Raw genomic sequence first — 14,969 nt, forward strand, 5'->3', positions numbered from 1 at the left:
GGGGAGCGGGCTCAGCGGTCACCTTTCGCCTCCTCTTCGCAGTGGGCTCCGCGGCTGTGCGGTTCCAGCCTGCGCCTCTTCGTGCATGTGGCCAACACGGTGAGCGGGGACGAGGGGTCGGGTCACCGCCCGGGTCCGCGGGATCAGGGTCAACAAGGCAGTAAAACTCGAGGTCGGTCGGGGAAAACCGGCCGAGGCCAAGACTGTCAGGGGTTTCGGAGGGAGAAGGTCTCGGTGAGAAGGTCAAACCCGCGTTTGTTGGGAAATTGTAGGGAGGTTGTGGCTTTCTGTGTGGTTTGGGGTTCGCCCTGTCACCCAAGTGGGATGCCGTGGGGAGGGAGAACTGGCCTCTGTCGTGAGTGTCTTCGGGCAGGGGGAGACCAAAGCCGACGCCAAACTCCGAATACAGCTGCCACCGGCTTTCCTCTGACGTGAAGGGATTCTGGTCCTTCAGTCTTCTGAGTGGGGTTTTCAGGAAGGCACTGAAGGCAGCCGTCCGCCCAGAGCTCTCCCCAGCTGGGCTTTGGGGTGCCCGTGAGCCCGTCGGCTGACTCCCGCTGTGGCTGGTGCGGAGGAGGTGTGACCGCAGTACGACAGGGTGCTGGGGGAGAACAGCCTGCGTCCCCTCGGCAGTGAGCGCCTTGCAGCGTCACCCGCTTGAAAGCAGGCCGGTTTTGTTGCTGTTGCTGCTTGGCATTCTGAGCTGGTATCAAGGTTAGGCACAAATGTCATTTCAGCACCGTGACCTGTTACAGAGCGTGGTGGCTGGTTGGACCTGGAGCGAAAGCTAGCCATGGGCCGTGCTTATTTGTGAGAATACCGTGCAAGTGGCTTTCTTCCAGGATATACCACCAGAATATCTTTTTATCCTTTGCTTTGTGGCCGCTTGTGGTGCATGGCCCTGGGATTGTTTCCTTCCCTGACATCCCCCTTGCAGGGGGTTGGGGGGGAGTTAAGAGTCACAGAATTGTGCTGTCTTCGATTAGATGTGCATTAGTGTTACTGAAAATGCCTTTACGTTCCCAGGGGTCTTGCTTTGAGCTCTTTGGTCCAGGGATTGGAGGTTCTCCCTGAGAATTCCTTGGTGCCAGCTGGAGGTCCCTGCGATCCCAGGATCCATTGAGGTTCAGAAGCTTTGTCCCATCTGGGTTGTCAAACTGTTAGCAAAAACTGGAAGAAAAACTCCTTAATACCAATGTAGCATTAAGAAGCAGGCATTTTCTTCATTTGCAGCGCTGGGCGCACAAAGTCTATGTTTTCCTCAAATCATGTGCCCCATATGCTGCCCCACCCAATTACATGTGTGTTCATTATTTTCCCCAAAATAATCATACATATTCAAAAGCTGATTAATAATTTTGCATAGCTATTACGCATGTGGCTTGAGCTTAAGAAGGTCGATTTTGTGTACGATGTTGTGTCCTACTGGTTGCCGAAGAAATGGAATTTGAAGATTTTCATGGAAACTCTCCCATATACGGTGGATAATTGGCATAGGAAAGGGACTTTGATCAGAGTTTGCTGTGATTTATGGTAGTTCCAACTGGTCTTCAAATGGCTTAGCTCGCATTTTTTCTTCTGTTTTCCCGTCTTCTGTCGCTCTCCCAGACCATGGACTTGCAGTTCAGACTTTTTCATTCTTTCCCAGACCGCCAAGGTTTTCGTATCTCTGTAGTACAGACTAGTATTTACAAGGTAACATAACATTAGGAGCAACACCTTTTCAAAAAAATAACTGTAACTCTTATGTAATGCGTAAGGCAACATATCACTTCTTGGATCTAGAAGTAGGATGCTTGCTTCAGACTTGCACTGTATTAGTACATCCCTTAACTTGTTTCTGAAGTCCACTGTTGAGCTATGACGACAGGCTAGAACAAGGCTGGTCTCTTTGGGACCGCTGATATTGCTACACTGGGAACGAAGGTATTCAAAGAGTTGTCTTTAGCTGTCTGATACCACGGAGTCTCCAAATGTCTCATGCTTTTCCAGGTTGACTAGATATACTGCAAGTACTGGTTGAACAACAGCAAAGGTGCTAAGTTGTATAAACAAAATAATGCTAGCTTTTTACCAACGTTTGCGTAATATGTGAAACATAAAGGAATTAACCGATCGCAGCTGTTTAGATGCCTCTTAACAGTGTTGCAGCCTGCAACTGCAGGCTTCTGGGCCAAGTCAGGGAACAACAAAGGCAGGAGAGCCAGAAGAATACACTCCTTGCAATTATATATAAATATGAGAGATGGGGGGAAGGCATTTTGGGCCGATTTTGTGGCCTGAAATACAAGTATCTGTGCTAATTTTTTACTACATAGCGCTGCCTGCTCTCTAGGGTGCTCTGAGACTGCAGCAGTTGTGGCCACATTCAGCATTCCTTCTCTAGTAAGGAAGGAGTTCAGGTCAAACTTAGGGCAAACCAGTGTTTCTGCTTACTCTCTTCCAGGCTTTTGGACAGATCTGCCTACTGCCGCTCTTAATGAGGTAAGAGTGGGGAGTTTTATCCCCCTCCAAGATTTTTGTTTGTTTGTTTGTTTGTTTTTAAAGGTGCTTGCATTTCATTTTGGGTCAGCCTTTTCTCCTTCTCTTGCACTTACGTTTTTGTTTAGAAACAGTGCCATCAAGTGCACATTGCACTAAGAGCCACACAGGTAAGCGGTATCAGGAACCTCAGGCACATGCTTGGCTCACATAGTTTGCCTGTCATTTGATGGGTCATCTGCACAGATCCCAGGATACTGAGAAATGTCTTATGTGCAATTGGTAGCCCGTGATTCTTACTTCATTCATTTTTGAATGAATCAAACCCAGGGAAGCATCACTGCTGTTATACAACAGATCATTCCTTGACATCTGTGACAGGGTCTTGATTTCCTTGCTTTACATGTTCCAAGCCCTGGACTTGAGCTGCAGTCCCTGTTGTATTTGGATGCAAAAGAACTACACTGAAGCAGGTCATGGAAGAATTCTGAAGAGGTGCTTCTTTTGGCAGGATTAGTGCTCTAATGTATGGCTTTTACTACTTTCTCCTTTTCCACTCCATTCCTGTCTTTATTGGTCTGTGGGTGATATGTCTAATTAAAGTGAATTAAAAACTTTCACCATCTCTTTCCCCGTTTGGGTTTACGGAGGATGGCTGGCCTTATGTCAAGAGGTAGGAGGCTTTGTTAAGCAAGTAGAATAGATTGGATGCTGCCTGTAGGAAGAGCATCTTCCTAATCTCTGCAAGAGATTATCTTGTAGCTGTTGCAACTTCCCGCTGTGAGAGCAGACTGCTAAGACAAAATGTTCTTGGGTAAGGTTCCCTCTGAAAAATTAGTCATGGTATAGCTTGCAAACTCTAGCAGTGACTTTCTCTTTCAGGCTGAACAACTTCTCGCTTATGCGTTCACTTGACATTCACGAAGATCCCACATTTATCCCAGAGGCTGCTGCGGAGGTGACAGAAGAAAAGTCTGAGGCTAAAAGCACTTCAGATATTATCGAGCAGCTGATAGATGAAAGGTCAGTATGTGATGTGTAAGAGTGGAGTAGAAGAACACATATGTGGGCAGTATTATATTAGTGGGAAGCTGTCATCAGTAATCTGGACTAAAATCTCCTTCAGCGCCCAGCTACTTTACAAAACAAATAGTGCTGTCATCTTTCCTTTTGTAACTTGTGAATGACTGGTAGTTACAAGCAGTGTGAAGTTTCTGCAAGCTTTAGGGAGTCTGCTTATTGGGGAGAGACCAAATTCTGCCTTTATCAGGGCTCTGGTTGCACTATTAGAGTAGATACACTTAGTGGTTGACTAGTCAGCGCATACATCCCTTTAAGCAAGTTTGCAGGTGTGCTGTTTTTTGCCTGCAAGGAATCTCAAAGAAACCATGGGTGCTTGAAGGAGAGAAGGAACACAGGTTATAAAGAAAACAATCCACAATAAATCAGGCTTTGTTAGTTAGGTTGCTTGGATAAAAGCCTTTTCAGGTTCTTGACTGCAGCCTGTACTTGATTAAATCCCACTAGATTCCAGGCAAAACATTACTCAGGTTCTTGTGTCTCACTGTGGGCTGATGCTGAGGTGGGAACAGCTGGGCTGCAATAAATGCTCGCCACATCTGGTTTTGGTCTTAGTTGTGGGCCTATCCAGTATTTACTGAAAATGTCTATGAGCTGCACTTTAACAGTATCTCAGAGAGTGGGTTCTTTGTATGTATCTCGCCTTTTAGAAGGACTAAGCTTGCTCCCTGCTTGAGTTCTTAAACTAGAACAAGGAAAAAAGTACAGCACCTTCACTTCAGAGGGAGGGACAGATTTCCTGCAGGCATTCGTCAGGGTCAGTGCAGCTTTCTGGTTCTTGTGTCCCCAGGTCTGCCCGCCAGTGATATATTCAGTATTATAGGGCAAGTTACTGGAGCCTTACCTCTTCTCTGCCTAGCACGTTATGGTGCTGTACGCTATCCTATTCCAGAATATGGCTTCTGGTTTGGGTGATGATGTGGAGACATCACAGGAGTAGTAGTTGTAGTTTATGTACGATGAACGTAAATTGATCTTTTGTTCATCCTCTTGCAGTGAGAAATGGTCTATTCCTCGTGTGCTAGAGCCATTGACTTAGTTTTTTAAGCAGTTTGCTGCTGTGTGCTGTGTATTGCCTTTTCCCCTTCCTGCACCAAGCACTGTAAGTGCTGCTGGCTATCTCTGGATTGAATTTGTGACAGAGATCCTGGGATTTACCAGTACATGCTAGCTATTCCGTAATGCTGCAGTGATACAGCAGCAAATGTAAACCTGGACTAACTTTTGAACAGTTCAATGCCTGCTGTATTGCAGTAGAAATATGAAGCAACTAGAACATGTCCACAAGACAGGCTCCTTATTTCTGTAGCACCCTTAGCGTCCCTTGTGCCTGGCACATGTGCAAGGAGTCTGACAAAGTATGAGCTGAAGCACATAGGCTAGCAGTCCGAACAGGGACCAACACGTTTACTGTCAGTAAGCGATGCCCAGACCTGCATGGGACTCTGATGCTGTAGTCTACGAGTCTAAACAGAGGTGGCTTTAATGGTTCACAGTTGCTCCTTTAATCCTTTCCTGTAGGTCTGATTCTGCTAGCAATGGGTTTAGCTTCAAAGGGATCAAAGACTACCTGGACTGCTACCGGTAGGTGAAATGATGGTCTGGAAACAACTTGTCCCAAGCTTTGGGCATCTCTTTGTTACAACTGTCCTTGAGGTACCACTGTTTAGCATCACCCTCTGCAGTCCTTTTCTCTCTAATAGAATAGCGAAGGAAAGACAACTGGGAGAGCTGGAACAACTTCTACAAGCCCTGCAAGGATATTTAAATACTGTTTTCCTTGGCTTATTGTCAGTCTTCTCTGGGAAAGACTTCTACATGACTTGTTTGCCCAAACATGTGAGTGAGAAGGAGAGCAAGGTTCATCTGGATGATGCGAGTTGCACAGGCTGTGGGTCTCTGGAGCATCCCTTGGTTCCTCAGCTGCTTGTGCTCCTGTGAACAATTTGCCTGCTTTCACCCAGAAACATATCCAGCCCAGAAAGAGCTGCAAGCACATTCCTAACTGAGGTTTTGTAATCTGTTGGCTGCTTGGTACCTTCTGTTTGCCTCTGGGATGCATGCCAGGTTTGGAGCACTCAGATAAATCCTCTTGCGCTCCTGGCACTGGTTCTTCAAGGGCCACCTCTACCAGCAGGCTGTGGCCTTGAACCAAAAGGCTGATGCTGCAGTCTGGTGTTACAGGTGCGTCCTGACTGTGAGGCTTTCACGTCAGCCAGAGATAGATGTGTTGGTAGTGTAACGTAGCATTTTGCCAGGGGAGAGATAGGGGCTATTTGTTAAAGGCAGGTCACGACAGTACTGCTGGGAGCCCCTTCTCAGTAACAGGAAGCCTATATAAAGGGGGCTGGCCTTTTGGTCTTAGCTCAAGATAGATACTGGGAATTTCATAGCGTCAGGCTTTCAGGAGCTTGAGGACTTTCTGTAAAGCTGTCAGTTGCCCTTTCCTGTTTATGTGGTGGTTCAGGAATATCTGGGTAACTCTCCTAACTCCTGCCCCTACTCTAGGAGTTGGGGGTGAGCCACATAGGCAAATTCTCCCCTTAGGGCAGGGAGAGAATCCTGTCTTGATGGTGTCAAGTGTGGTGAAATCATCAGCACACACAGATTCTTACCTAGTTCTTGCTTACAGCTGTGACAGCTACCACCTTTATACATAAGAGACAAACCCTGGTTGCGGGAGCGGTGTGGGGTTCTTGTAACAAGGTCCCAACTTCTCCTGTCCTGTAGGACTGGGAAGCTGACGCCATCTCAGGTAGCAAAGAACATCGTTGCCATGCTGGAGGACTGCGACAAATCCACGCCCCCACTCAGAGCGATAGTGCAATGGGACCAGGAGCAAATAATGCTGGTAATGTCTGCCTCTGGTAGGAAAGGGGCCTCTGCTACCCAAAGAGCATCCATTAGAAGGGGCAGAGGCTCTTCTGCTGGTATATTGCACAGAAAAATATGTACATTTTTTCTCCCTCTTTGTGGAGAGGACTACAAACAAGTTTGCTTTCCTTCCTGCAAAGAGAGGTAGCATTAAAGCAGTCTGTTTCTGCTGGACAGCTATATTTAAAACAGGACGTCTGTGCTTATGTGGGATCCATTAGCGTAGATGCTTCCAAGTAGTAATTTCTCATCAGCATATGGTGGAAGAAGAAAGTAACTTTCATAGTTTGGCTTAGTTGCAGCCTGAGAGAGCCATTTTTGGTATCCGTTCTGATACTGGTGATGACCTGCAACTCAGCTAAATACAAATAACATACACTTGTTTTTTCCCTCGGTGCAGATGGCTGAGGCCTCCACTGCTCGTTACAGGAATAAATGTACCCTGTCTTATTTGGATGGCATCCCAGTGTGTCTGAAAGAAGAGTTCAAAGTGGTGAGTTTTCTTGTCTAGCTGTCAGTTCATGCTGCACGTGGTCACCTCGATAATGCTCTGTGACGAGGTTTTAAGGCCAACTCTTCAGCAGAAGCCTGAGAATATGTTAGTAATAAGGGGTATTTTGTGGGTTTGTAATGAGGAGGGTTAACAAGATCTGCCAGGTGAAAACAGATCTTGGGTACAGCAGGCATCGTGTACTCATCTCTTCAATCCATGGGGAGTGGAAGGTGGGGGTGGAGACAGTCTCTTTTACGATGAAATGAGAATGTATAAAAGCATCTGTTGCAGTGGGTGTAGCTGTGTATTTCTCAGGCACTGAGTCTGCTCCACTGGCAAAGCATCCCTCTCTCCTTAAAGAGCGTTTCTCAGAAATACACAGGTTACTTTGAAAATCCCCTTTCACGAGGAATTTTGCCCGTGGCCTAACAACAGTTACCATTAAACATTCTTGGCAGTGCCATCAGGCTGTCGTAGGCTCCGCAGAGCCTTACCCGTAGGGCGGGTGTCCTGTTTATGTACAGATTCTTCATTGCTGCCTCGAAGTGAAGCGTACTTAGCATAATGTGAAAATGAGTCCATCTGCTATTTTGGCATTCATCTACTCTTGGTGCTTTGCTTCAAAGCACTGCAGATTGAAACGCCGCAATTTTGTCCATAGAAAAATGGAAAACTGAACTCCTGTGTGATGTGGGGCCAAGGTGACTGTTCTGCAGGCTCTGGGCATAGCAATTGCATTGCTGTAGGGAGGCAGACATTTTGACCACCTACATGTTCCTTCATTTCTGTATTATGGGATTAAAAGGACTTCTTTACATGGGAGAAGGACCAAATATTGAAGAGTTAACTGTCCCTCCTAACAACCCAACACAGGACGTGTTGAAGGGTGAAGCTTCCTAGCCCTTACTTACCTCTGTGGGCCCTAATACCTGGGATCTGTTGTTGAGTTGAAATATGCATGTGAAGCACACATGTGCATGTGAACCTTGCCAAAGTTTTAGGCTGAATAATGAGGTGTCCTATTGCTAAGGTACCTTACTATCACCGTGTGGGAACAGTGTATCTTGGGACGGAGCCCGAAACAGAAGATGCTACGGTGGCCAAGAAGCTGCGAGAGGCTGGGGCTATCATTATTGGAGTCTCAAACATGCATGAACTAGGGACTGGAACAACAGGATGCAACCCTAATAGGTAAAAATCCCTTTTCCCTTTCTTCGCTCTGGTCTAGAAGGATGTAAAAGTCTGTCCAGAGCTGACAGAGAAGGGTAGAAAAATAGGGCAAGCACCTGAGAGTGAAAGTGATGGAAGCACCCTGTACAGGGAGAACCCTAGGGGTATGAAAATCCAGTACTGTGGATTTGAAAGTCAGAGTAGCTGTGGAAGCCTGAAGGCTCCTGAAACGAAGGGAAGGAGAGGATCTAAGAGCTGTCGGCTGAGTAAGGAACTTAGTTTGCTAGGCCTTGCAGGCCTGGAGATGCAAGTGGTAGACAAAAGCAGTGACAGAAAACAAATAAAAAGTAATCTAGTGCTCAGTCACAGTACTGGCTAAAGGCCCAGAGCAGTGAGAAGAGGTACAGCCATCTCAGGAGAACATAGTGGTTTTATTTCCTAGCTAAAACAGGTTCACTGGAATTTGCTTTACTGTTGTGAATTCTCCAGCTATAGCCATGCTGAGAACTACTGTTCCAGAGCAGCGATCCTCACAGCCTTGATAAGCTGAGTATAGAGCCATGCTTTGTGCATGTGCAGCTGGGTGGAACTGGGGCTCTCTTTCAGCTGCAACAATGTGCCAGGGCATTTCTTCACTCTGTGAGGTTGGCTGGATACCCTGCTGCCTGACAGGTCTCTTTGGTGTCTGGGGACTTTGGGAGATGCTGCTCTGGGATAAAGGGCAGAGCTGGGATGCTGACTTGCCTGTCTGTCAGAATTGCTGGACACCAACTGCTCCACCTTTTGGAACTGCATAATGCACTGACCCTGCAGCGCAGTGCTGTCACAGACAGCAGAGGTGAAGCGGCATCCTTTCTCTTTTGGATAGGCTGCTTATGGTAACAAGAGATTGGACTCTGAGGCAGAAGTCTTTTTTGCATCTTGTTTTCTAGGGACTTAGCCCTATCTGGGATTAAAAGGTTTCTCTTTACTGAGAGATTAGATTCCCTGAGCTGTGTTTCTGGATCTTTTCCTGCCCTGTAGCGCACACAGTCCTTCCTAGGAAAAGGTTCAATCCTATTTGTCTCCTTCAGGTACCACAAGATCCCTAGGAATCCCTACAAGTCTAACCACTTCACAGGTGGGAGCTCCAGTGGATCAGCAGCAGCTGTAGCAGCAGGTAGGTGGTCCTAAAAGGAGTTCAGGGGTTCAGGAGTTCAGTGGGAGGAAGGTCCTGAGCCAAAGTACCTCAGGCATTTAGTTTTTATGAGGGTGTTCAGAAGCTGAAGGGAACTCCTAGCTGAATAGAGAGCTCAGTGTGCTGTCTTGGCTACAGCTGCTGGTAGAATGGACAGGGCAACACGATGTCTCTCTGATCACAGGCCAATGTGTGGGGGTTTTTTTGTAGGTCTCTGCCCAGTGGCTATTGGCACGGATGGAGGCGGCTCTGTGAGGATTCCTGCTTCATTCTGTGGTGTGGTGGGGCTGAAAGGTAGAGCTCTTTAATCATGGCGGGTGTGCGCACCTTGTTTGCTGTATTGGATAGAATGCTACAGACACGTCAGGCACAGTCCATTAATTCCTGTCAAGAGAAACTTCACTAGAGTGGTGAAGGAGTTTAACACCTGGTTTAAGGAGTGTAACACCTCAGAGTCATGTGGGCTGGACTGGCAGAGTGGAAGTATTCTCAGTGCTGGCTATTGAGCAGATGTTCAGAAAACCCTCACTTTCTTGAGTCAAATGCTAAACAAAACATGCATGCTGCTTTTTTTTCTTCCCACTTGCCCCTCTTCAATCTTCCTTCTTTGCTGGGAGGTGTTCCCAACATGGCTGGGTATCTGTAGTGAGCTGGTGAAAAGCATCTCCACCCACAATGGTTTGCCATCACCCCAATTAGGTGGAGAGGCTGATGCTGCCCAGATTTGTATCTGGCAGGTTAAACCTGGTAATAGAGTTGTATGAAACTAGGATGTAGCCATTTCCTCTTATCTCAGTGTTACAAGAAGTAGCAGAACAGCTTCTGCAGTAAGAATTCATGTAATCAAGGAGAATAATGCAGAGGACCTAAGAAATGTGCAGAGCAGTGTCCACAGCATGGAAGATGGTGAGGCAGGATTGTCACTTGGAAGAGATGCCGGCTTTTGAGAAAGGTTTATCATTCCAAAGGATCTTTGCTGCTTCATCTGAGACCAGAGAGTCAGCCATTACTCTGTTTTTCCATCCTTCATGTGTGATCAACTTGATTAATCTTGATTCGTCTGAGGAAGATAACGATAATGCTGACAAAAATGTAACCGGTCAGAAAGGTGATACAAGCAGTTTTAGAAGACAGCTGGTGAAGTCTCACTGGTGAAGTGGGTGAGATCTCCCAGGGGGTGGCATCTCCTGCTGTTGATAATCCTGCTCCTGCCTCTCCATCCTCCATACCATAGATGCTGCTTCTACATATTTAAATGCATCTATTTCAAAATGTCCCTGCACATATTTCTCCTCAACTAAATAATTTCTTATGGAGAAGACAGTTTCACTGATGAGACAGATCATGGTCAGCAGAAAGATGAGTGGCTGGGCTCTGAAATGGCAGGCATAAAAGTGATGGACGGGGCTAACGTTGCTTACTGACTGGGCGCACCAGAGCCACCTAGGTCAGAAGTTACCAGCAACTGCTGGTCTCTACCTAACTGCCCATTTCTTTTTCTCTAGGTACGTTTGGGCGCATCAGTGGCCATGGCAGTTTGCCACTCTCCTACTCCACAGTCAGCGTAGGTAAGAGGACTTGTGCACCACTTCAGGGACCTTGCTGTTGGGTGTTGTCACAGGGGAGGCAATCTGTGCCTACAAAAGACCTTGGGAGGAAGGTACTACTTACCCTTGTCACATTCTTAAAACTGCTCTCTCTTCTACAGGCCCGATCTGTACCTCAGTGGCAGATGCAGCCATTGTTTACAGTATCCTTGCTGAGCCAGATCCGCTCTACCCGTATGGTAGGTGAGCCCTCTCCCTCCTTGAGCCCAGGTGCTCTGCCGCCTTAGAGGCATCGTAGATAAAAGGAGGAACTCTTGTTTGTGCCTTGCAGGACTAAAACAGCCCAAAGCAACCCTGTCTGGTATGTGTGCTCCTGACCTGAAAGGCTTAAAACTTGGAGTTGACTGGATGTTTTTTAAGGTGCCTGTTTTATCTCTCACTTTCTGCTGCTTTGCAAAATGAGATTTTAAAGGAATTCAGTGCATTCACTGTTCCTTTGCCTGTCATCATTAGAGCTTCTCAAATTTAGTCCTTTAATTGAAAGAGAATATAGCCTGGGCAAAAAGGGATAGATTTTTCTCCTAAGGCAACCTTTCAAGTAAAAGTCTGTTGGAGGCTTGAGGAAAGGTAACAACTCTACAGCTGATGGGAGAATGCTTCCTCGTACTGCTCTTCCTATTGGAAGCAGTGTTTCTGAACTGATTTCAAATGGCAGTTAGTTTAAAAATCAAGTAAGGAAAATTGGCCTATCCATGTGGTGACAACGCCGTAGCTGTTGAGTGATATTACATCATTCCAATGTAGCAACTGGACTTGCAAGCTCATACAGCTTGGTAACAATAATGCAACCCCACAAATGTGCTCAGGGTTTCTTTCCTAGAGAAAAACAAGGACGTTTTCTGGCTCTGCACCAGTGAAGAAGAAGAATATATCCTCTCGTCTGGAAAAGATGAGGACTTTTTGTATTCCTTAGCAGTATGACCTGCAAGCTGTTCTCTTAAAGCAGGTGGCCTAAGGCAACCCTGGAGGGCTGCCTTTCACTACCATTAGGGACAGGAACAAGGAAAGCTTTGTGAGGACCAAAGGTCTGGTGGCTTTGCTCTCCAAGGAGAGAAGGGCAGTTACTAAGGTATACTTAGTTCTTTCCTCTTATTCTTTAGGCATGTGATGCCGAAGTCCTGTCCATCTGTGAGAAAGGTAAAGAGGAAAAGTCTGTAAGTCTCCTATTCTGCCTGATGTCATGGTATCACTTGGTACTATTCTTATGTATGCATTAAAAAGATCTCCCCTGAAGTCCTCAAAGGCAGATGGTGGTCTGCCTGGACAAACAGCAGTAGCTTTGTATGAGGGCAGCCCTCCTGACTGCTGAGGGTTAAAAAGCTCCGCAGATGTAGGATTATAAGATTACAATGGAACAATGCAATCCAGTGTGCTAAGCCTGTCTGCATAAAGACAGATCTGTGCTCAGTGAAACTCTGGGAGCTTTAACGGTAAAAGTCTTTTAAGGGAGGGACTCGTTTCACAACGTAGAAAAGTAGGAAAGACGGGGCTAGGTCTTTGTGATGTATCCAGTCCTCTGGTATTTCCTTGAAATCAACCGAGTGGTGCCTTTAGGGTGGCTTTGTCAGATTTTAGACTAAGCAAAATTGTCCCCAGTGAGCACTTGGGGGTGGGGCAGAAAGACTACAATGCCTGGTATAGTAGTTGGCCTCCTAGGCTTTGAAGCTAAGATAATTCCAGTATTCAGGCTTTGTTTGCCTGGATTTTCTTGAGCCTCTTACTTCCATAGACACACTTCTACATGTGTAGAGTCTTCTTGGGAGAGATGCACTATAAGCCAGTGAAATAGGCAGGTGTGGGTATTTATGAAGAGGTTGGAGTCAAAGAGAGAAAGGTTTTAGACTGCAAAAGACTCACATTTCCCAAAGTCTTCCAGTTCAGTCTTGCTAAAGTGCACTGGGATTTAGTGAACCTGTACTGTTGACCTGGTCTCTTGGGTATCGCCCAGGTTCCTCTACCGTTATGGTTCAGAAGAGGCTTTGAACAGGAATCTCAGGATGCTAAATAATCACTTTGTGCTGATAGAATACTGTGTTCAAGGAAGCATTGTCAGTCCTTCTTTACTCTTTGGGTTAACTGTGGGGCTAGAGGGAGGGGATGAACTTGCCCAAAATGTAGCAATCAAGTTAGGAACCTGTCTGCAAGGCCTTACCCCTGCCCTGTTGGATTATTGAGATCTAGTTAGGCTGAAGGCATTTGCTGAGGAGAAGTCTGCATGCCACATGATGCACTGAAGATGCTTGCCTTGTAAGGGCCTATGGGGTCTCCAGCTTCTCAAGAGGGTGGGGATTTGCAGCCCTTCTATGAAGTTTGGTGAACTCAGGGATGTTGTCTGTGCTTTACCTGTTCTGTATGCAGCTGTGGAGCACCTGCAGAGTTTGGGAGCCACCGTGGTTGACGTGTCTCTTCCAGAGATGGAGGAAGTACGAGTAGCACATGCAGTCTGCATTCTCAGTGAGATGAGGGACTTCCTGCAACCTGACTTCAATAAGCATTTCCACGAAATGGTAAGTAGCAGCAGCTTGGATCAGTGGCAGTAGTTGTCCCAGCTGATACAGAAAAAGTCATGTCAGTGAGAAACTTGAGGCTCTCCTGCTTTTTCTATGACCAACCACCTGTTGGATGATTACTGATACAGGAGAGCACACCTGCGACAGAACTTCTGAGCCATCACATTCAGCATCTCGCAAGCAGAGCCACGATCAATGTTTTCTCTTTCAGAATTTGGAGACTCGGGCTACAATGGCCGTGGCTTCCCAGTTCACAGCTGTGGATTATATTACGGTAAGGAACATGTGGTGGTGAAGGCTGAAGGGAGGCACCTCGTGAAATTATAAAGGTGGGATAGAGGATTTTCTTAACCTCCCCATACCTGTGGGTAGATATCACCTAGCTGTACTGCCCTCTGCTGTGAAAGTTTGCTTGGATGGTGGGGTTCCACAGAGGACATGCCACCTGGAATGGTGTACTGCAGCTTGGAAACTAGAACAGTGTCTTCTTTTGCAAACGCAAAGGTTCTGATGGGCCTCATGAACCAAGAAGGCCTAGTCAGACAGTAGTCTCTCTGCTTGCAGGCAAATCGACAGAGAACTCGGAGCATGAGATTTTTGCGAGAGATCTTCACCACTGTGAACTGTATCCTTACACCAGGTATTGGCAGTCTTGGCCAAAGAGCTAGTCCCCAGCAGCCGTGTAGTGCATTGTAAGAACAGTCACTATATTAACTTTTCCTCCCCAGTTTTAAGAGCATAACTTTGGGTTTTTTTGCAAAGACTTTGCTGTGCCTCTGTGCCTTTGTTGCATTTAGAAGAAAATGCAGCCGGGTCAGAAAAACTGCTGTGTATTTCTAGACTTACTTGTATTTCTAGGTGTGCTGTGTATTTTTAAGCTTATTGCCTATATCCATGGCAGTGAGAAACTCCTTGGTATTTGAAACAGGAGCTGCAAAACCAGCACATTTACACAGGAGAGACCGGATATCTACCTATGTATGAAGAGGTTCTTGCCCTACATAGAAACTAGGCTTAATTCAGTTCCCAGTGACTTGATTGCATTCCAGGGGCATGAGTTTGCATCACCAAATGTATATCAAACACGTGGCTTTAATTAACTTAATTGCTCCTTGAAGATTCCCCCCACTCTTCCTTTGCTCTTTAAGCACTGGATTGGCTTGCCCAGAGAGGCTGTGGAATCCCCATCCCTGGGGATATTCAAAAGCCATTTGGACAACCGAAATTGTTCCAGGGCAGCCTGCTCTGGCTGACTGTCCTTGAAATAGAGGGTTAGATGAGATGACCTCCTGAAGTACCTGTCAATATCAATCATTCTGTGATTCCTCCATAGCTGTTCCTTCTACTGCCCCAAGAATCTATGAATCTGACCTCTTGACGGGGAGCAGTGATCTGTCTTTCACAGTCCGGTCCATGAGGTAAGAGGAGTGCTGCTTGCACCATGGTAGCAAAAGTTTGGGAACAGCTGGAGACTAGCAGTACTAACTGAAGGAGCTCAGGCTGTAGAGTAGGAGAGACCAATGCTAGCTGCCTCTCCCAAAAAAGAATGACTTTCCTGCTGTTCTAAGGCAGGAATG

At 46.5% G+C, this 14,969-nt stretch overlaps 1 protein-coding gene across 1 annotated transcript in view; it reads left to right on the forward strand.

The window, feature by feature from the left end:
- Positions 1–42: 42 nt before the first annotated feature.
- LOC104488839 (fatty acid amide hydrolase-like) overlaps positions 43–14,969 on the forward strand; it is a gene marked incomplete at its 5' end in the record, with an annotated part of 15,776 nt that continues 849 nt past the window's right edge. Inside the window, 17 exons of the mRNA XM_010130929.1 lie at positions 43–99; positions 2,447–2,484; positions 3,364–3,504; positions 5,083–5,145; positions 6,292–6,412; positions 6,836–6,928; positions 7,959–8,119; positions 9,172–9,257; positions 9,486–9,569; positions 10,781–10,843; positions 10,984–11,061; positions 11,154–11,242; positions 11,983–12,019; positions 13,241–13,389; positions 13,604–13,666; positions 13,957–14,032; positions 14,726–14,810. Coding sequence (XP_010129231.1) covers positions 43–99; positions 2,447–2,484; positions 3,364–3,504; positions 5,083–5,145; positions 6,292–6,412; positions 6,836–6,928; positions 7,959–8,119; positions 9,172–9,257; positions 9,486–9,569; positions 10,781–10,843; positions 10,984–11,061; positions 11,154–11,242; positions 11,983–12,019; positions 13,241–13,389; positions 13,604–13,666; positions 13,957–14,032; positions 14,726–14,810 — 1,484 coding nt within the window. The remainder of the gene's footprint in view (positions 100–2,446; positions 2,485–3,363; positions 3,505–5,082; positions 5,146–6,291; positions 6,413–6,835; positions 6,929–7,958; positions 8,120–9,171; positions 9,258–9,485; positions 9,570–10,780; positions 10,844–10,983; positions 11,062–11,153; positions 11,243–11,982; positions 12,020–13,240; positions 13,390–13,603; positions 13,667–13,956; positions 14,033–14,725; positions 14,811–14,969) is intronic.

The sequence above is a fragment of the Buceros rhinoceros genome, unplaced genomic scaffold (assembly GCF_000710305.1).
Source record: "Buceros rhinoceros silvestris isolate BGI_N320 unplaced genomic scaffold, ASM71030v1 scaffold342, whole genome shotgun sequence".
Classification (NCBI taxonomy): Eukaryota; Metazoa; Chordata; class Aves; order Bucerotiformes; family Bucerotidae; genus Buceros; species Buceros rhinoceros.